Below are 21,039 nucleotides of genomic sequence, written 5' to 3'. Positions count from 1 at the left end.
TCTAACTTGCTCAACACACAGATCACACAACAGATGTGTATTGGCTTCTGACCAAAAAGCCTTGTCACCTTTTATCTAGTTCATATACAAAAATGCCAAGATTTTGGACAATCAGGATAACACATTTGAAAATGTAAACACCCTAGAATATCTACAATCAGGACAATCAATAATAGTACTGAAACATAACCAAGTGAACCAACAAAATTCAGTCATATGCATTCATGGTTGTAATTCTACATTTTAGAGTGTTATACATTCATAATTACAATTCTACAGAAACATCCATATAAATTAAAGTCACATGATACACAAGAATGATTGGTTGCTTTTGAAGCCATCTCCCTACAGAAACATCCATACAGGAGCCAATCAATTCAAATCCTACTGAACAAAACATCCATACTCAAACATCTCTACTGCCAATCCAACACTACACAAAACATCCATAAAAGCAACATAATTGAGTCATATGGATTTAGGAATTGTTACCTTGCTGCCTGGAAAAATAATTTCAATGCCTTCAGCAACCTCTCCATCATTTGCACCCTCAAATTCATAGAAACCTTCTTCGTTTGCCGGCCATCTTCCTCGACGACGGCTTCCAGATGCACCAGCACAGGGAGGTGCAGTGAACAAGGACCTTGTTGGTCCACGGCAGCCGGTACCCCTGCCGGATCCACCACCGGCCCTGTCACCACGAACTGCGCCGCCCGCTTTCCTACCCACCGCGCTGCCACCTCTGCTTGCACCACGACCGCCTCCTTTGCTCCCACCAGCGCCGCCACCTCAGCTCCCACCAGCACCGCCTCCTCTGCTCCCACCAGCGCCGCCACCTCAGCTCCCACCAGCACCGCCTCCTCTGCTCCCACCAGCGCCGCCACCTCAGCTCCCACCAGCACCGCCTCCTCTGCTCCCACCAGCGCCGCCACCTCAGCTCCCACCAGCACCGCCTCCTCTGCTCCCACCAGCGCCGCCACCTCAGCTCCCACCAGCACCGCCTCCTCTGCTCCCCCCAGCGCCGCCCCCCTGCTACCAGGACCGCCACCACCTCTGCTCCCCCCCGCGCCTCTACCTCTGCTTCCACCGCCGCCGGAACCTCTGGTCGCCCCGGATCCACCACCGCCTGTGCTTCCTCCTGCGCCATTGCGGGCCATGCGCAGGCCAAGAAAACAGCCGATGCGGCCTGGAGCAACTCCGCGGAGGATGTCGGAGTACGAGGTGATGTCCGCGTACTCCTCCGCCTGCGAGTTGAGATCCAACGCTTGGAGCCCGGCTGCAGGACCATGGCAGGACTCCGCCTGGGAGAAGAAGTCGATGGCGTTGCCGGCGAGCACCTCCTCCGGTTGGGATAAGTGGTCGTTGCCGTGGGCGTCCATGAGAAGATGTGCGGGAGAAGGTGGCGGCGCGGGTGCGGAGATGGACGGCGGCGACGGTTGGAGGAAGATGCACGGCGGTGGCGAGGAGTTTGCGGAGGTAGTCACGGTGGAGGAGTGCGGGGAGGAGGTGGCGGCGCGGGGGCGGCTTGATCCGGATCTCGGACGGCGAGGGAGGGAGATGGACGGCGGCGAGGGTTGGAGGGAGATGGACAGCGGCGGCGAGGAGTTTGCGAAGGGAGTCGCGGTGGAGGAGTGCGGGGACGAGGTGGCAGCGTGGGGGCGGCTTGATCCGAATCTCGGTCGGCGAGGGAGGGAGATGGACGGCGGCGAGGGAGGGAGGGAGATGGACGGCGGCGGCGAGGAGTTTGCGCAGGATTTCGCGGTGGAGGAGTGCGGGGAGGAGGTGGCAGCGCCGGAGCGCTCTGGATCTGGGGTGGCACGGTTGAGGAAGGGGAAAACACGTGTGTGCGGGGGGCGCGGGGGGTGGGGGGGAGGGGTATCCGAGGAAAACGGGGTGTGGGATGTGTTTTAGTCCATTTTAGCTACCCTTCACTGGTTAAAGAATTAGAGGGGGCTAAAGTTTAGCCCACAAGATTTAGCTGGGGTGTTTGGGAAGCTTGGGGGCTAAAATGGACTAAAGTGGGGGTGCTAAACTTTAGCACCCCTCTACCAAACACCCCCTAGGTCCCCAGTGTGCAGTGCAGTCAATATTTCCCTGAAATGATCAAACGAACCAAATAAAAGGAAACGATCCTTGTAAAGAAATAAAGATAGGTTCTTCAATGATACACACAAGATACATCAACACAGCGGCAAGCTCACTACTTGGGACAAGTGATCCAAAGCTGATTGCTGTGGCTTGAGTCTCTCTCCGTCATTCCATGGGGAACTGAAAATGAGAGGCTTATTTGAACACGTACAGAAGGAAAGCAAGGGCGGCCGATACACTGCAAAGCCCTCAGCCAGCTAGACCCCCCTGTCCTTTGTTTGCCCGGTTTGGGTCCGATCTCGTTTCATCGGAACCTTTCCTCGTTCCACGGGGCGCGGGCTTCCCCAGCTCGAGGCGTTTGACCTCGCGCTGCGGGTTCTTGGGCACGGTGACCTCCAGCATGCCGGCCTTGAGGTCGGCCGTCGCCCTGCTCCCGTCGTACTCCTTGGTCATGAGCAGTCGGATGTGAAACGCGCCCACGCCGTGCGCGTCCACGGCCGCCGCCTGCTGCTGGCTCGTGACCTTCCGCTTGATCTCCAGGACGTCCTCGCCGGTGGTCACCTCGATGTCGCTAGCCGACAGCCCCGGCACCTGGAGCCACAGCGTGACGCGGTCATCCTCCTCCTTGATGTCCCACCGCTCCTTCCCGTCCGGCGGTGGCACGGGGCACAGCAGAGCTGGAATAACACAAGACCTTGCGTGTCAGTAGGAACGCATTAATTATTGTAGTAGCATAATAATTAATTTACAAATAAATGTTTGCTAGTGACCCTGATCCAGCCAGTGAAATGGAGTGTACTCACCGGTGGGCGGGATGCTGAACGCCGGCGGCCGTTCTTTGTCCGGGAGCGCACAGGTCACCGTAAGTGGCCGCCGGCACTTGACGGCTGCGGAAGGTCGGAATGCCGCCACCGCTGGCCTCCATGAACCACGGGCTAGCACGAGAGGGGAGGCCGGCAGAACCGGTGACCGGCTCGCTGCGGCCGTATAAGATGATCCCATTATCGTCGACATCTAGCTACACCAGTGAGTAATGGAGAGGAAGGTCTAGTTGGAGGGAGTTTTATTTATACTGCTCATATATGGTAGTATCAAAGAAGCGTTTATATTTATAGACTGCTGATAGGGAGGGCAGCGAGTGAGAAACGCTCATCCATGCTGGCTTGGGCACCTTTGCTTGGTCGGATTGGGAGGGAATAAAGGAGGCCGCCCGCTTTAAAATTTGGTACGAAAAGCTTGGATGCTTCAGTTCAGAGATCAGGTGGATGGATGCCTATCTTGCAGGGTGGTGGGACAAATGATTCTGGTATTTTCTTCGCTTCTTTTGCTTTGTCTCCCGTTTGCTTCAGAGTAGGGAGATCCTGATTCGTTCCATTCGTGGTGCTTCTCAATTCTCATCATGTTGAAACATCATGCTGTGCTTTTTCAGGTGCAAAACATCATCTTATTCACAATTTTTGGTTTGGCTCTCTAGCCAAAATCTTTTCATTGGCTCAGGAAGAGTTTGAGTTTTCTATTTCTATTAGTAGAGCAGGTCCAATACGTGTTTGCATATCAGTGCAAACAGCATGGATATTCTAAAGTGAGACCCTTTTAATCTTATTATAACACTATCAAAAGAAATAAATTGTACTACCTAAGAATCAACACAAATAAATGTCTTTATATATTTGCCCCAAAAAGATGAGGGGATAAATCTTAGAAGAAATACTCATTCGGTACAACATAATCATCTCATTGACCCTCTATGATGCTCAATACATGATGATACTGCACTATGACGGTTTTTCAGTTCAGAGAACTTTTACCAACCTGACCAAGGCTAGCCAACTGAATGCAAACAACCCGGGGAAGCTGGACTGGGGCCTCATCACTTGAGCCCACATTAAGAAACAAAATTGTATGAGACCCAATTAATTAGGTTTAGACCTCATTAGGCCTAGTATTAATCACCACGTCTCCAATCCAGACCATGATCTATAATGGTATAGTAAATTAATAATCAAGGCTTCAAGGATGATGAGGTCTCATGAAACTTCTGTTCCCCAATCAAAAGAAGTGACTTGATTAGGTTCGTCAAAAGACTTCCGACAAACAAAACGATGTAGAAATTATTTTTCCATGCATGCTGAAAGAATTAATTTCTGCTATCGGTAAATCTGAACATATCGCATCATCAAGACCACACTTCATCAACTTTTGTTGGGCGGAGAATAATTAAATGTCACCTTATGAACTTAAATAGTTATCGACTAATGTATGTTATTGAACATGACACACATGCACAAGTTAACCTTTTTCTAACTCTTGTTTAGCATCAGAGAGTGTAATACTACTCAGAAAGGAAGGGGGAAAAAAGCATAGTTTCGTTTAGTGTTGGTTACTCACAAACAATTAATAGATGTATTTGCGTAAAGAACAACAAATGCTCATTTTATTGATTGGGTATTTGGGAACACAAAGACCACACGAACGTATGGTTTGACGCGATCGAGTACATGAGCCGACCGCTGTACATATACAGTAATTAATTCATGAGCCTGTTTGGCGGATCAAAAGCACTCCTCCATGCATGTTTCACGCTTCTACTTGACGTCGATGTTGATCTTCCTGCGCGCCTGCTCCTTGATCTTGGCGATGCTGACCCTCAGCTCGCCCGACTTGAGCTCGGCCTCCACTCCCTCCTTGTTGTACCCCGCCGGGAGGAGTAGCCGCGCGTAGATCACCTCGCCGTCCTGCGCCGCCTCCTTGCCTGCTTCTTCGCCGGTGGCCGCCGGGCCCCTTCTATTGCCCTGGGGCGCGGCGGCGCCGTTCCGCTGGCCCACGTCCCCGCCGGCGACATTGACCTTCTTCTTGATAACGAGCACGTCCTCGTCGATCACCACGGCGAGGTCCTCCTTGGACTGCCCGGGCACCTCGAACCACAGGTTCACCTTGCCGGGCTCCTCCTCCACCTGCCACCGTTCCTCACGCGGTGACACCGGGTGCACCAGAACTTTATACAACAAAAGCGCATCAGAATGAAATGGTTGATAAGCGGGCAGACATGAACATTTTTGGGTGTGCATATGGATATCAAGAAAATTATTTCAAAACGATGATGCAATTATTTTAAATAATGGATGTGTTTGCAGCTGATGCGTGGTATGTTTTACATGTGCGTACGTGTTATATAGCGTTGAACATAAATACACACAACTAATTAAAATGCAATATAAGTATATTCACATGAACGAGAAAAATTTACATCGGCGGCTAGCTTACCAAATGCAGGGATATTAAACGGATGCAAATCCGTCTTTGGGTTGTGCTCCCCTTTTGGGTTGATTGCACAACACACGGAAAGGGGCCGGGACCTCCACTGGGAAGAAAGGGAAGCCACCGCTGCTGGTCTCCCGGACTGAAGCTGCTTGCCGGAGGAGACTGCCGGCCGCACTGCCGTCACATTCCTCAGAAGGGTGCAGGATGTGACCATCGACATTGCACTTCCTTGGTTGCAGTGTAACTCTAGCTCTCCACTGATGAGATCAGGAAGAAGACTGTAAGAACGTGTAGTGTGGTGAGGTGGAGAAGATTGAGGGGCTTTATAGATAGATAATAGAGAGAGAAAGAGACAGACAGAGCGAGAGGCTGACAAGGTTGCCTTTGCTTGGTCCATGCATCAGAGGAATAAAGTGGTTTCTGAGTTGCTTTCTCATGAAGGGATTTGCCATTGGTGCAAATGATGCCAATCTTGTAGTTGCAAGGCAGAGAAAAGAACAAGACTACGTGATGCATGCAATTCTTTTCTGCTTGTTATTATGTGGTCTACACTGAAGGAACCACCAAATCTTATTGATGTACGAGAGCTAGGTCCAGCACGAAAAATAAGATTCCAAATGGGTTGATTCCTTGCTTCCTTGGGATATTGTGGCGAAAAAAACAATTGCAAGGTGTGTACACGCATGTGCAGAATTCAGTATGTTTAAGTTCCCTAAGTTAGAAAAGAAAAAATAGCATAAACCAACCATAGAGGTTGGATACATTGTGCTGGTTTGGTTTCCCAGTAGAACAAATTTATTTCTAGATTTCCTTGTAGAAACAAGTTGAAACTTCACATATCAATGTTCTCTAACAATAAAAATAACCCCCCTACATCTTCATTTAAGTTAATTACTCATTTGTGTCACCATGAAAATTACTGAAAAGTGAGCAACTATTGAAAATAACCAAAAGTAACCTGTAAATCGGCATCTAAATTATCTACTATGTCATTATAAAAAATATGCTAAAGTATTCCTATATATGTTTCTAAAATTACCCGTTACTAGCATATAAACACTACTAGAAAAAAAATAACATTAAGTACCGGTTGGAAGCCCTACCATATTTGGAACCGGTATTGTGCACTGAGACTTAGGGCATTAGTACCGGTGCCCTTTAATAGTGGTTGGTGTCTCCAACCGGTACTAAAGGGGATAGTTAAGGATCAAAAGGATATTTTAAACTCCTATTGACGGTGAGTAAACGCCGGAGTGGGGTCCGAGGATACCTTTTTTGAGATTTGGTCAGGGGCTGAACACGTTGACCTCCTTGAACAGCACGGGTGGTGAGCACAGAGAGATTTTTACCCAGGTTCGAACCTCCCGGAGGATAATAGCACTACATCGTGCTTGTTCTGTATGTTTGTGCAGTTGTTTGAATGGGAATGTTACAAGGAGGAAGAAGCAGGCAAGCTCCTTCCTAGGAGCCCCGGGCCTTCCCTTTTTCTATTCGAGTACCCTCCCTTACCCTGAGGGTCTACTTTTTGCCTAACAAGAGAAAAGATTACCGTTGCTAGTCTTACCCCCTAGCTTGGAGAGGTGTGTTTGGTATTGTCTTGTTCTTTGGTGCATACATCCTGCCACCATGTCCTAAAATATGTTGGCTTCACGGGGTGCTGCATATGGTTGGCCGATGGTCTTCGCCTTGGGATGTGTGCACCCATATGTCAGGATAAAGTAGCAGGGGAAACTTGCTTAGGGCCTGTTTGGTTCCTCTTGCTAAACTTTAGTTGCTAAAAGTTGCTAAACTTTAGCACAAGCTGTTTAGATACTCTTGCTAAAAGACATCTAATGAGCTGTAAAAAGACCTATCTACCCTTATTAAAGGTACGCAGGAGGGGGGAGACAAGCAATAAATGAGGGGTATAGGTTGTCCAGCCCACCTTTTAGCAAGTTTTAGCAACAAAAAACTTGCTAAAGTGCTAAACTTTAGCAACTCAACTTTAGCAAGTTTTAGCAAGGGTGTTTGGCAGTTTAGCAGCTAAAAGTTGCTAAAATTTAGCAACTAAAATTTAGCAAGGTGGAACCAAACACCCCCTTATTCTCTCATAGTCTGACAGCCAGGACTAATTAATGCAGTCTGTCTTGCTGACCACCAGAGCTCTACCTTCGTAGCGAAGGCAGCCTACTTGCTCCCCCAGGTCCTTCCGTAGCGACGTCCCCCACAGTCTCCAAGCTCTCGGGACCCAGGAGTTAGGGGGCCCCTTCCGTGGCCCACCCCTCCGAATGACGTGGCGGTCGAGCGTCTCCACAAATAATCTACGTGGGGCCTGACACCTACATGCTTCAATCTTACCCATTTCAATGATTTTTCCATCTAGTAAGAAAAAGTATTTTGGATTTCAGGATGTGATTAAAAAATAATAATTAAACAATAATTTTCTCATAATTTTAAAAAAATTCAACATTTATTTTCTTTATAGGAAACTTAGTATAGGAAAAATAATTGTTTGTTTTCGAAATTAAATAATATTATTCTGTGTCTATGCATTCATACCAATACATCTTGGTTTTTCTTGAGTGCAAAATATTTTAAAATGCACCTAGACGATGACCAAGTCCTTCTGAGAATTTTTCAGCTTTTTTGGAATTCATTCTCATTTTTCTTAAAGCTAAATCTATTTATTAGAAGGCTCCACAACCTTTTTCACAAGATCTAAATATTGTATTTGGACTCCATGTGTCCCAAACTTTTTTTAGGAATTTTCCTGAAACTTTTGAGATTTTCAAAGTATTTTTCATGGCTTAAATGAAGTATCTAGATTTTCTGGATTTTTATTTACACGGGAAATTAATTCTAAAAAAAAGAAACCTTCTCTATCCTATCGGGCCGAGCCTGTGGGCCCGACCTGCTCCGGCCCACCAAGCCCATCGGGCACCGCCGCCACCGAACCTCGACGTGCGCGGCTATAAAACGCGCCACCACTGCTACCCCGCGTCGCGCCGCACGCCCCTGCCGTCCTCACCCGCTGCTGCCTCGTGACCGTCCTCGCCCAGCGTCGCTGGCCGCGCCACCACACCACTCACCTGCGCGCTATCGCCTGAGCCACGCCGCCTGCCTCGCGCCGCCGCCGTCCAAGCGGGTGGGCAGAGCATCGCCGCCGCTCCAATTTGCCGCCACCGTCTCCCTCCGTCGCCCGTAAGTGCACCTACGTGACCGCCTCCACCTCCTCTTCCCTTTACGCCACTCGTTCGACACCCTAGGCCGCTGGAACGTCGGCAATTCGGCCGGACAGAGCCGCCGCATGCCATGAGGAAGAAGATCATGTTTTGTAGATTAGACCTCGAGGGGTCTTGTAATTTCTATGGGGTTTCCATGAGTCTAGATCTTTTTTCACAAAACCCCCTAGAACCTTATAGATCTAGAGATCCAGCCCAAGCCATGAGCTTTTCTGGATAACCCTGAGGTTTGTCCAATTTGTGAGCACTGTTAGTTGTGTCTCGCAAATCTTTCAATCTAGCCCCTGTCATCTATAGTTAATCGCACCTAGGTCCTTCCAATCTTGTTTAGCTCACAGAATCTATGTTTTAGTTCCGTTTTAATCCATTCAAGTTGCGTTAGGTTCATCATAACATAAATTATACGATAGTGGTGATGTTTTCCATCGTGCATGTCTTTAAAAATAAATTAATATTAATTTGATTAATGCCTATTTGAATGTCGTTTCTTTATAAGAATTTAAGTAAGGTTTACATTGATTTTTCATAATACTAATACTATTGAATTGAGTTTTCTAAATAAAATCAAAATAGAGTGTGTCTCGGCTTTTCATAATCACACTTAATTTGATTAATGTTCAAATCAACTTTCCTAAATAAAAGTTGATTAGGTTTTTACACCAGCATATATAAATAAATATTAACTTGAATAATGCCAACGAAAATTTGTTTTCAATAATAATTTGACTGAATTGAATCATAAAGCATACGTTTAGATGTTTCACATAGTTTAGCTTTTTTAAAGTTAAGTGAGTAATTGGTGTGATTTATACATGAACATTTATAATAAAACTTGACTAGGTTTTTACCTCGGTCTTTGCAAATAAAGTATCATTTGCATTAATTCCAACTGAGAATATTTCCTTTCTGAAATATCCTTTACATATATTTTTCTAATTAAAATAAACCTAGCATATAGTCTTTCGTGCTCTCATAAATGAAAATCTTTCGAATGCCGTTCTTTGTCAGCTTTAGCTTTGTATCTGTTCTGAAGATCTAGTCTTCTGTAGAGCTCTAGATCTTTTCTGTTCTAATTCCAGCTCAGATCTAATTTCTTTCATTAATCTAACCAAGCCTTTTCTTTTCAAAGCATGATTTTTGTGCTTAGTGAGCTCAATAGTTTATCTTAGAGTTTCTGTTCTGCCTCATAGTCTGATCATGCTTGTCCCTATTTCTCTTACAATCCTACATCCGGTTCATAGCTGTCCTATATCCTAGTTGTCTCTTTGTGAGTCAGCTATATTCTTTATAGACAAACCTTTCGCAACCACCTCTTTAGAGCTAATCTTGTTAGTTTGTTTCTCCGCCAACTAGTTCAATTTAGCTTTGACTAGTTTGTTGTCCCTGCAGCCTAGTTGTTCTCTCCGTAGACTAGTCTTTCCTAAACAATAGTTTACGCTTTTCTTCTACGCTCTAGAATAGTCTGTTTTTGTTGTTCTCGTTCGTTTTACCTTAACTTATGCGTTAGCAGTGTGTATTACCTGTTGCTTGTTTTAACATCAAAGTTAAATGTGAACTTGACTAATTCTTATTCAATTAGTTTTCTAAATAAAAATTGATTAGGTTCCATCCCGGTTTTCATAAACTAAGATTTAATTGGTTAATTCTTATTTATAACCAGCTTTTCTAAATAAAAGATATCTAGTGTTATACATAGGTTTTCATAAATAAAGTTAATATGCTTAATGATATTATAAATGCATTTTTAGTATTAATATGTTTAGTTGAACATGAAATACAAAGTTATTCGATTAGATGTCTTATACATGCTCTGTGTTTCTAAAGTTAAATTTGCATAACTTGTACTTGAATAATTACAAATAAAATATGATTAAGTTTATCGCGTTTTCAATGATTAAATATAACTTGCTTAATTCCAAATAGGGTATTTCTCTGAAATAACCTATGTGCATATTTTATTTAATTAAAATGGATCAAGCATATAGTCTTTTTATTTCTTTTATAAATCAAACCTCTCGATAGTTTTGCCTTGTCGACCATAGTTCCATTCTCAGCGTTTCCTGAGCCCTATCCTTTCGTATGCTCTTTTAAAGCTTTTCTTTTGTTTTGGTGTATTGTTCTTAGTTGTACTTGTTTGTTTGCTTGTATGTTTGTGCTGGTGATTGCTTCAAGTAGAAGGATTGCTGAGCACGAGCTGAAGAGCAGTAAGAGTAACTTTTCTTTGGAGAAAGGCAAGTGTTCCTAACCATCCTTTTATCTATGCTTATTTACAAGAATACCATGTATTAATTGGAACATGGAGAACCACCTAGGAAAACAGTGCTACCATAAGAACTATATGGCTCTGGTCTTGGCTAGTTAATTAAAGACTCTAGTTTGGGGTAATCTTACTGAAAGGATAAGAGGGGGGACTGAGTCGTTGTATAGCCCGATCCTCTTGGGAAGTGAGTGCTAAGACACTATGCCCATTAGGGAGGTTTATGTGCGCCAGACACCGAAATGTTAGCGGGTTACCACTTATTAGGGAATCTTTGTAAAGATCTCGTAGCGTCTCTATGCAGTCACACCTCGGTAGTGTGATAAGTTCCTACTTTTGCACAGCATGGTTTGGTCCAAAGTTCTTCTGAACTTTTACGCGACTTGTGGTGAAAGTGTACAACCTCTGCAAAGTGTAAAACTGTTATAACAGCCATGCTCATGGTTAAGAGTAGCCTGGACCCTCACATGATTAGTAAACTTAAAGATGGACTTAAATCGTTAATTTGGTTATTTCTTGTGACCTTACTGAGTACCAATATAAGTGTACTCACCCTTGCTTACTGCTTCTCAGAAGAGAAAGGTATCTGAAGTTTTTTGAAGATGATGTTAAGTTCTAGGCGTACGCAACCCCCAGTCGATTGCTCGTGAATTTTGGAGCCTCCGTTTCTAGGATTAAGCTGTATATCTCTAATAGACTCGTAAGTCATAATTTATATTCTTTTACGTGATACTGTTGTTGTTATTCATTTATGATGTCACTATATGTATGAAACTAGATCCCGACATATATATGATGCTACTATATGTATGAAAATAGATACTAATGCCAACATTAACGTCATTTTTGTTCTGGATAATACCTGTGTTTTTCTTCTTCATAGAAGTCCCATTCATTTTATAATACATACATATTGCACATGGGAATTATACAAGTGGACACTGGAAAACGTTTCCCTACTTTTATTATTATTCCACTCGAATCAACAGTAATCCTGAAGTCCACCTCCCTGATTAGAAATTAAGCAGGCACCTCAGCGACTTGCCTTCCTCCAGCAACTGGAAAGCCTTGTTGATGTCCGAGAAGGGCAACTTGTGCGTTATGAAGCCATCGAAGTTGATATTAACCTCCTGCCAAGCAACAGAAGACAAAAGATAAAATAATGGGGAAAAAAAGACGATGGTGCAAACTGCAAAGCATGATTTCACGGCAGAACGAAGATGAGATGCAGGGAGAGTGGTACCCCGTTGATGCACTTATCGACGAGGTCCGGCAGCTGGGACTTGCCCTTGAAGTCGCCGAAGGCGCAGCCGGTGATCCGGCGGCCGTCGAAGAGCTCCATCGGGTGCAACGGCATCATCTTGGGTGTCGCATGGATCCCCAGTACCACCGTCAGGCCCCAACCCTGCATATAATGTAGCCGCATCCATGACTTTCAAAGTTATAGAGCTAGATAGATAGGTATAGATACAGATACAGACAGATAGATCGATAGATAAGCTCGACATACATCATGTGTGGACAGGAAAGCCTCTCTCAGCACATCATTAATCCCGGTACACTCGAAACTGTAGTCGACGCCCCCATCCGTCATCTCCCTGATCACCTGCGCATCAATTCAGTCCTGCTTAACACAGCACACTGTATAAAGCTAACCAATGACAAGGTTTATTCGCAAAAAAGAAAAATGAAAAGCTTGATATACATTTTGTTGGAAAAAGAATAAAAAGGCGTACGTATGTACCTCATGGACCGGTTTGCCACAGGCCTTCGAGTCGATGAAATCCGTGACGCCCATCTCTTTCCCTGAAGACACATTTCAAGTCAGCGTTAAGAATAGATGATTTAAATTCTTTTGCGAAAACACCTTCTTGTATATATGTTAAGTTCGTTGTTAGTCAATATCTAGTAGATCATCAGCAGCACCGAATATCTCTGTTGTAGTGTTTCCAAAGAAAAAGAACTGCAATTTTCACGGGTAGACTTCTATAGCTGCAAAGTTCTGCTTGTACCCACTGCATTTAATAATTTGACCTTCATCACGCAGATTTTCCGTTTCACAGTAGGGGTTACTAAAAACCTTAAACAGATGTTTCACACTGCAACTTAATTTATCTGTCCTTTGGGCCTTTGATATTGAAATGTACTAGAAGTTGACACAAATGAAGTTCAATGCATGCACTGGACATTTGCTGACCCCCAATAGCTATCATTGAATAATAATTAAAAAGCTCGGAAGCTTCCTCCTAATGAAGTAGCGAGCAATTCAATTTTGTTGTTGAAAAATAAAGCATAACAATTTGTACAATAATAATCAAGACATTGTACGCGATGTAGCCCAACTTCAAACGAAAAAAAGGTGGGTTCAGCCAGGCAAGGCTTCAATGAATTGAAAAATTACAATTACGTTCTGCTAATTGATAACACACATCAAGGTTCGAGCCCTTTCTGTTAAAAATTTCCAAAAAACCGCTATCTACAAAAGCAGTGACAAGGTAAAACAATTTGACAATTTTTTTTAGTTGAAAGTTGAAACAGATATTATTTGAGCATTTTCTTTTGGGCTCTTTTTGTGAGTTTCTTTTACCACAGGGGAGGCACGACAGCGGCCCCAGGCAGGGCTTCCATGGTGGCGGTCGTAGTATTGTTGGGCAGTGTGCGTACAGGGGCTTGGGGATGGGATACTCGGGCGAAAGCCTTTGCTGACAATATTGCTAGTGATGATGACGGCAATGCCTTGGGCATCGTTCTCCCCATTGGGGGCGTCATGTTGGAGCCCATCCCTACCTGTACGGGACTCTCCGGGTGAAAACCCTATCCAGATCCTAGACGAGCGACGGCGACGCTATTGGCGTCGTGCCCACCTTGGAGGCGTCGCTTCTAGAGATCCAACTCGGTTTGTGGCAACATGGGTGACGCTGATGGTCATGGAAGGTTGCTGATGGTCATGGAAGGCTACAATCGGGGGGCACGCTGCAGGATGGCGAGCTTGATGGGGGTTACCGACCTCACGTGGCGGCGATTGTAGTCGTGGTGGTGGCCAAGGGTCTCCGCATGCTTGTCGGGTTGGCTACTGGCAGCGGACCACAGCGGCTAGCACTACTTGCGGCTGTCAGTGCAGCATGAGCCTGCGTCGAAGGACGACGCTTGCGGCACCGACAGCGTTGGAAGACTAAGCTTGCAGTGGACTGCGGTGGGTTGCTGAAGGCTTGTTGGCATGATGGTGATGGCTGTGTGCGTAGTTGAGTGATGAGCCGAAGTCGACCTGCAACGGAGGCTTCGGTGTTTGATGGAGACCTTGGGGAGCAGGGCGGATTGCTCACCATTCTGATGGCGACATAAAAAACGGATCTGTGACGTAGAGTGCTGTGGCGAACATGGTAAGACCCCCACATGCAGTGGCTTTCTTCGAGGCAACGAGAGGAGGTGGAGTCCAACAGCGAATGTGACGAGACCCCCGCGCATTGTGTTATTGTGGTGGTGAACGTGAGGCAGCCTGTGAGATGTCCGGATTTGGTGGAATCACTCTGTCGGGTGGAGTGTGGTGTTGCAGCGGCACTACGACGAAGGGTCCCGCATGGTGGTGGCTTTCTCTGTGCGGTGCAGTTTGTTTCCCCTAGGTTTCCTGACGACACGAAGTTGCGCCTGGAGGTTTCGACGACTTCCTGAGCATGAGACTGTTTCGTGGGTGCCGTGGTAAAGGCTTCGGTTCTGCTGCCGTGGCAAGTGGAGTGGTGAAGCCGCGTTGACGTTCCAATCCAACCGGTCGGGTGTGGTGGTTTTGAGTGGAGTGGTTACCCGCGTTGATGTCACAGTTCAACCGGGCGAGTCTTTTTGGTTTTTTATTATCTTTTCCTTTTTCTACCTATAGCCTCCAAGGGTTGTAATCTTGTATTTTTCTGCTATATCAATGAAACACGGACTATTTTATGCTGTCGTTCTTTAAAAAAAATAATGGAAAAAGAAACGAGCACACGCTAGGTTGAACAAAAAATGTCATCGTGATTTTCCTGAACTTCAACAAAACAACTACCTCCAGTTCAACATAAAGTGGCGTTAAGGGCAGAGCAAGGCTTTGCTGACAGGAGGTAGAAACTGAGAATAGAATTAATTGACAAGTTTGAAATTATGTGTTGCTTTCTTCTTAGTTGGTACTATTGGCATACTCTGATTTTTCAGTTAGAAAATAACATCCATCACATGGAAAAGATATATGCATGCTGTTGGCAAGGTTTTTAATCTTTGCGTTTTGCATGAGAAAATTTCAGTTGGAATCTAATCCATCATTGTTTCATCACTTATATCAAGGATGTGAAAATGGCTAAAGTAGGACAAATTGCCAAAAGAAAGAGAAAAGATATAGGGAAAAGACGTGGCTGTGCACCTTTGGTGAACTTTTCGGGGTTTATATCTACACCAATGATCCGAGCTGCCCCACGTAGCCTGGCACCCTCAGCAACCTAGAAAATAGTTAAACACATTTTATGGTAAGCTTAGATCGAGAGGTAAACCTCCTTTTAATTTGGAGGGAAAATGTTTAAGTTTTACTGACCGCGAGACCAACAGCACCAAGCCCAAATACTGCCACTGTGGACCCCGTAGAAACGTTTGCAGTGTTCCATGCAGCCCCAACACCTGATGCCAAACAGAGGACAACTGAAACAGTTATTTGAATGATCAGTAATGGATAAAGTTTCTCTGAAGCGAGCTCATGGTAGTCTCGCGCACAATGTGGTGAGAACTGGTCAGTTCACATGAAAAATTCCTGTAGAATTATTCCTATTCATTATTTGTCACGAACCCACGAATGAGACCGCTGCAGTCTTTGTCGACCTACAGACATCTTCAGTAAATTACGAGCCTCCTTGGACATGGATGTGTGTTGGTACCACGACAACGATTTCATCCCGCAGGTAAATTGTTTTCATTATACAAGCCCAGTTCATATCGATTGCTACGTTGGTGAGGCACTCGTAGAAACTTCTAGAAAGTTCAGTGACAGGATGAACCGTCACAATCACAATTACTTCCAAATAAAGTGACCTGTAAGACTAGTCTAAGGTCTTCCTCTTTTGCGATTACAACCAGTCTAAGATCAAAAATTATATCCTGGGTACAAGAAAAATTCTAGGACTTTAGCTTAATTCAATAGCATGAGGAGTCAATTTTGAGTACACAAATCTTACACAACTGGATGCTGATTGATTAATGCGACCTTCCTCCGTCCCAAATTATAGATCACTACTAAAAAACACGGCATTAGTCCCGGTTAGTAGGGGTCAAAGATTCCGAAAATCCATCCGGGACTAAATTTTTGAGACAAAAGAGGGGTTCTTTAGTCCTAGGTCATTCAAACGGACTAAAAACTCCCTTTAGTCCCGGTTGGTAAAACCAACCAGAATAAAATAGTTCAAAAGAATAAAACAAATTGGCCCGCCCACGCCGGCCTTTCGCGACCGCCTGCCCACCCGCGCTCGCCCGTCCGCCTGGACTCGTGCCGCCTCCTCCTTGCCTTCACCGCCCGCGGCTCGCCCGCGCCAGAGGCCCGGCTTCCCACCTGGAAGAGAATGGGACAGGAGGAGGAGAGAAAGAGAAGAAAGAGGATAAGGTGCCTGGAAGAATGGAAAAGGAGGAGGAGAGAAAGATAACGAAGAGGGGGGCGTAGGAAGGGACCTCCAGAATAAGGGGGTGTCGGTACGATATTTCTAACCGTTACAACCAGGACTAAAGGGGGATTTTAATCTCGGTTGGTCTTTACAACCAGGACTAAAGCCCCTCTTGCCAGTGCCCATCGGGGCCTCATTTTTACTCGTGACTAAAGGCACTTTAGTCTCGGGTCAAAAGTCAACGGGAAAAAAGCACCCGGAAGGTCAGTTCTCCAGTAGTGGGTCGTTTTAGCTTTTTTAGATGCACATATATTTGTATGCATCTAAATATAGTATATGTTTAGATGCATACAAACATCTATAAATGAATCTAGAAAAATCAAAATAACCTATAATTTGGAATGGAGGGAGTAGTGGGTATAAAAGTATGGTTGTAGAGTTAGCTTTGCTTCCAGAGGTCAATAGATGTATCGATTTGTATTTTTGGACCAATTAAAATGTACTTTGTATACGCTTGGTTGTCAAAGTTTACAACTCTGGAGGCACGAGAATCTATGCTCTGAAACGAAGCGAAGGTACAATGATGCATGACTCTGAACGATGCCTTCCTATGACTCCAAAACACACAGGATGACACAGGTCCGGGCTGGGCACATGCCTGGGTTCAGCGACATCAGACAGAGCTGGCCTGGCACAGCGATCGTCAGGCTTAGGTAGCGTTGGGTTCTTTTACCTTATTTTTAGCACGTGTCACATTGAATATTTAGATACTAATTAGGGGTATTAAACGTAGACTATTTACAAAATTCATTATATAAGTGGAGACTAAATGACGAGACGAATCTATTAAGCCTAATTAATCCATCATTAGCAAATATTTACTGTAGCAACACATTATCAAATCATGAACTAATTAGGCTTAATAGATTCGTCTCGCCGTTTAGCCTCCATTTATGTAATCGGTTTTGTAAATAGTCTACGTTTAATACTCCTAATTAGTATCTAAACATTCGATGTGATGGATACTTAAATTTAAATTTAGTAAGTGAACCAAACCAAGCCTTACACTGCGCAGAGCGCGTCCCATACATGACTGACCATTCAGCCTCTCACGTCAAACACAAACCAAACAAAAACATCTATAACATCTACTGTACGCGACAAAGTAAAGACCGGCCACACCGTGTCCACGTCGTCGCGTGTCAAAGCGCAATTTGCACGCATGGATGCGTACGTCAAATCAACCAATTAATTGTTTTCAAAGCTACTTCCTCCATTTCAAATTTCTTATTCTAATTTTATCCTAAATCAAATTTTTCTAGCTTCAATCAAATTTATATAATACACAAATATTTATAGCATCAAACTTTTTTAATCTTGTCAGGTGTGCATTTATTTGATATTGTATATATATTAATCTATTTTTCTATTAATTTGTTCAAATTCAAATAATTTATACACAGAGAGAGTAAAACGTACAGGAAGCTGATTCCCTTACCTGTGGAGATGCCGCAGCTGAGGAGGCACATCTTCTCCAGCGGCGCCTTGGGGTGGACCTTGACGGCGCAGGCCGCGTCCAGCACGGTGTACTCGGCGAAGGTGGACGTGTTGAGGAAGTGGTAGACCGGCTGGCGCTCGCCGGACGACGCGTCCACCACGGCGAACCTTGTGCCGCCGTCGGAGGTCATGGTGCTCTTGAAAGGGTTCACGCGGTAGGTCCCACACAGGTTCGTCTTGTCGGACCCGCAGTAGACACATTCCCTGCACTCGCCAGTGAAGATGGGGATGACGTGGTCTCCAGGAACGAGGTCTTCCACTCCGTCGCCCACGCTCTCCACCACCCTGTGAGTTATGCCAAGCTAAGTGTCATCGTCAGGTATAATATATAACGTATAATTGCAAGACCGATTAGAAAAAGACAAGCCTGAGAATTATCTGAAAAACTTTTGGTAAATTCCATCTGATGACACTTGAGTTTGTGGTCCAGGACAAGATCGAGTCCCCATAGAACAAAAATTCCAGGACACATCTTTGTTAATTGTTTTTCAAAAAGTTAACAGAAATGTTTTTCTATATAGTATTAATAAGAAAAGCTGGATAAGGGAGCCTCCTGTGAACTGATAGGGTCAAAGTTTGCTCATTTATGTGTTCGAAGTTGCGGCTGCATGCAGGCGCTGACCACAATTTGACACAGATATTCCTGTGCCCAGGAAGTCACCATTTCACGGCACTTTATTTCCAGAAAACCCCAACGGAGAATGGAAATTTTAAACAAATTAAGTCTAGAGGACTCATAAATTTATATATCACCCCCTGAAAGGTACATGCAAACTCTAAGACCAAGCGACAAGTATAAAGTCAACGTAGCGGTATTCAGAAGGGATACGTCATTAACTCCTTATAAAAAAAAGATATCTTCAATAAACACCCATAAGAAAATACCAAGGGTCCTCGCGAAAAAAAAAGAAAAGAAAAAGAAAATACCAAGGTCACTCGATCGGATTTCTAGGGCCAAAAAGAAAAAAATCAAAGAGTAGGATTATACTCACCCGGCTGCCTCGTGACCGAAGATGCGAGGAAACTTGCGATGCATCTCGGTCTATCACGTCCATGCAGCAATTATAAACAGCAGCGTCACATGTCAGGATACACAAACAGAGATTAGTCGTTGAATGATCTACAGTAAACTAATCAAGTCACCGGCAGACATCTGTGCACAAAACATGAATGATTAATTAGCAGGTGAACGCCCAATTACGGCCGTGGCTTCTACAAGGTGTGTATATGCGTACTTCTCCCTTCCAGGCGCTGAGGTCGGTGTGGCAGATGGAGGTGAAGAGCACCTTGACGCGCACCTCCAGCCGCCCCGGCGGCGCCACCTCCACCTCCTCCAGGGAGAGCGGCTCGCCAGGGCCCCACGCCACCGCCGCTGCGCGAGCACGGCAACCATGATTAGAGACAGCCGTGATTGCTTCATATCCGCCGATCCGGCGCAAAAGATAGGAGCAAGGAAGAGCAGAAAGGAGAAGCAGACGCAGGCAACAACACCTTTGCATTTGATGGGCTTCCCACGGGTGCCGGAGCCGCCGTTGGCCAAGCTGCCGTTGCCGTTGGCCGCCGCTGCTGCCATGGTGCCGTCCATCGGCTGGGTTCTTCTGACTCTTCTTTTGGGGACAGGGAATGGAGTTCTTAGCTCCAGTGTGGTAGAGGCTGGCGTGCTGGATTATTTATATAGCCAACGACAAAGGTGAGAGGAGGCGGCCGGGAGGAGAGAGCTGACCATGTAGATATTGTTCCAATTTTCTATTATGGTATTTTGGTATCTTGTGTGCCCAAAAAATAGATGTGGACCCGTTAATGTACCTATGAATATGGAAGCAAAACTAGCAAGTTAGTCGGATTCAGTGTAGGTGATATCCGACGTTGGTTTGTTACATGTGCGGAAGGGTGTTTGGTTTGGGGCTGCTAAACTTTAGTTCGTCTCTAAACTACCAAACAGGGTAACTAAAAGTTGCTAATTTTAGTTCCTAAACTTTAGCCCTTTAATCCCCAAGAGATTACTAAAAGGGACTAAAGGATACCTTACCCCAAGAGATTACTAAAAGGGACTAAAGGAGACCTTGGATAGTGTGTGGCCCTCATTAATGCCCGCCCGCCCGTCGGCCGCTGCTTCCGCTCCCGCCCGCCCGCCGCCGCTCCGCTCCTCCCCGCCCGCCCCGCCGTCGCCGCCGCGCCTCACCCCGAAGACCAGCGGAAAGGCATGGCGGGAGCATTGGGTGACGGGGGTGGGAGAAAGGGCAGCAGGAGGTATTGATTAGGGGTAGTTTTGTCTTTGTTCAATAATTTTAATGACCTTTAGTTATTGGAACCAAACAGGGAGACTAAACTTTAGTTCGATGAATAAGTTAGTTCAATGAATAAGGGGGACTAAAGTTTAGTTTAATCCTAAAGGAACCAAACAGGACCTCAACATATAGGCACTATGATATACAGTTGTGACTTTAGTAAAAATGGTTAAGTGGTACATCAATTTGGAAAGATCATAAATCGATAGGTGTGCAGGGGAGGTCATAGGGCGCCTCTTCTCTCCAGATAAAGAAAATTGAGTCAACTATTCAAGCACATTTTCATGATCGATACAAGGTGAAACCACACAAGAACAAGGAGGTTTACATAAGCAATATTTGTGCGAAGATCCAACTGCCGAAGATGAATTTGATACTGATCTCTGTCGAACCTCTCCAACACAGCAGTGCAGAAAACATCCCAATGTAGCACCCACCCTCTTCTCTCAAACTTGCTGTGTCCTTCTTTGTGCTCTGACAGAAATATGCATAGGACACTCGTTGACAGTTGACACCATAACAAAAGGGAAATGAAGCAAACGCCATGTTGTACAAAACTGAATATGCGCATCAGTTACCTTGATTTCGAAAAAGAAAAGGTAGTTTGGCCAGATTGAAATAATACACAAGCTCGAATTATCTGTTGATTTCTTATTAGTTGATTGACAAGTCTGGTATCAGGGTTGATTTTTTTCGTTGGAAAAAAAAGAACATCAATCACAAAAAGATCAGTGCACATGGTGCTGGCAACTTTTCCAGAT

General features: G+C 45.1%; 3 protein-coding genes across 4 annotated transcripts; all 3 read right to left on the bottom strand.

The window, feature by feature from the left end:
• Window positions 1-2,117: 2,117 nt before the first annotated feature.
• Window positions 2,118-3,183, bottom strand: LOC101758650. The gene is made up of 2 exons (XM_004983307.2): window positions 2,892-3,183; window positions 2,118-2,765 (listed from the first exon to the last, which is right to left on the bottom strand). The coding sequence occupies exons 1-2, from the start codon at window positions 3,100-3,102 to the stop codon at window positions 2,338-2,340; spliced, it is 639 nt and encodes a 212-aa protein (XP_004983364.1). The 5' UTR covers window positions 3,103-3,183; the 3' UTR covers window positions 2,118-2,337.
• A 1,311-nt stretch (window positions 3,184-4,494) lies between these two features.
• On the bottom strand, window positions 4,495-5,656 carry LOC101758245 (small heat shock protein, chloroplastic). Its single transcript, XM_004983306.3, has 2 exons — window positions 5,353-5,656; window positions 4,495-5,083 (listed from the first exon to the last, which is right to left on the bottom strand). Exons 1-2 carry the CDS (start codon window positions 5,567-5,569, stop codon window positions 4,674-4,676), a joined length of 627 nt encoding a protein of 208 aa, XP_004983363.1. The 5' UTR covers window positions 5,570-5,656; the 3' UTR covers window positions 4,495-4,673.
• Window positions 5,657-11,635: 5,979 nt separating this feature from the next.
• LOC101757561 (alcohol dehydrogenase-like 4) lies at window positions 11,636-19,641 on the bottom strand. 2 transcript variants are annotated; one of them, XM_004983304.3, is made up of 10 exons: window positions 19,482-19,641; window positions 19,226-19,362; window positions 18,983-19,032; window positions 17,932-18,275; window positions 15,380-15,483; window positions 15,212-15,287; window positions 12,572-12,633; window positions 12,338-12,433; window positions 12,071-12,232; window positions 11,636-11,957 (listed from the first exon to the last, which is right to left on the bottom strand). In XM_004983304.3, exons 1-10 carry the CDS (start codon window positions 19,573-19,575, stop codon window positions 11,841-11,843), a joined length of 1,242 nt encoding a protein of 413 aa, XP_004983361.1. In that variant the 5' UTR covers window positions 19,576-19,641; the 3' UTR covers window positions 11,636-11,840. The 2 variants fall into 2 exon arrangements, with proteins under 2 accessions (XP_004983361.1, XP_004983362.1); XM_004983305.3 differs by having other exon boundaries at window positions 11,662-11,957; window positions 15,380-15,462; window positions 19,482-19,640.
• Window positions 19,642-21,039: the final 1,398 nt, after the last annotated feature.

The sequence above is a fragment of the Setaria italica genome, chromosome IX (assembly GCF_000263155.2).
Source record: "Setaria italica strain Yugu1 chromosome IX, Setaria_italica_v2.0, whole genome shotgun sequence".
Lineage (NCBI taxonomy): Eukaryota > Viridiplantae > Streptophyta > Magnoliopsida > Poales > Poaceae > Setaria > Setaria italica.
This window is presented reverse-complemented; position numbering and strand designations above follow the sequence as displayed.

Coding starts and splice junctions, on each gene's coding strand:
- LOC101758650 (XM_004983307.2), bottom strand. CDS start 3,102: ATGTCGACGATAATGGGATCATCTTATACGGCCGCAGCGAGCCGGTCA. Junction 2,766..2,891: donor GTTCAGCATCCCGCCCACCG/GTGAGTACACTC, acceptor GTGTTATTCCAG/CTCTGCTGTGCCCCGTGCCA.
- LOC101758245 (XM_004983306.3), bottom strand. CDS start 5,569: ATGTCGATGGTCACATCCTGCACCCTTCTGAGGAATGTGACGGCAGTG. Junction 5,084..5,352: donor GTTTAATATCCCTGCATTTG/GTAAGCTAGCCG, acceptor TGTTGTATAAAG/TTCTGGTGCACCCGGTGTCA.
- LOC101757561 (XM_004983304.3), bottom strand. CDS start 19,575: ATGGACGGCACCATGGCAGCAGCGGCGGCCAACGGCAACGGCAGCTTG. Junction 18,276..18,982: donor TTCGGTCACGAGGCAGCCGG/GTGAGTATAATC, acceptor CATAACTCACAG/GGTGGTGGAGAGCGTGGGCG. Junction 12,233..12,337: donor CTTTCCTGTCCACACATGAT/GTATGTCGAGCT, acceptor CATTATATGCAG/GGTTGGGGCCTGACGGTGGT.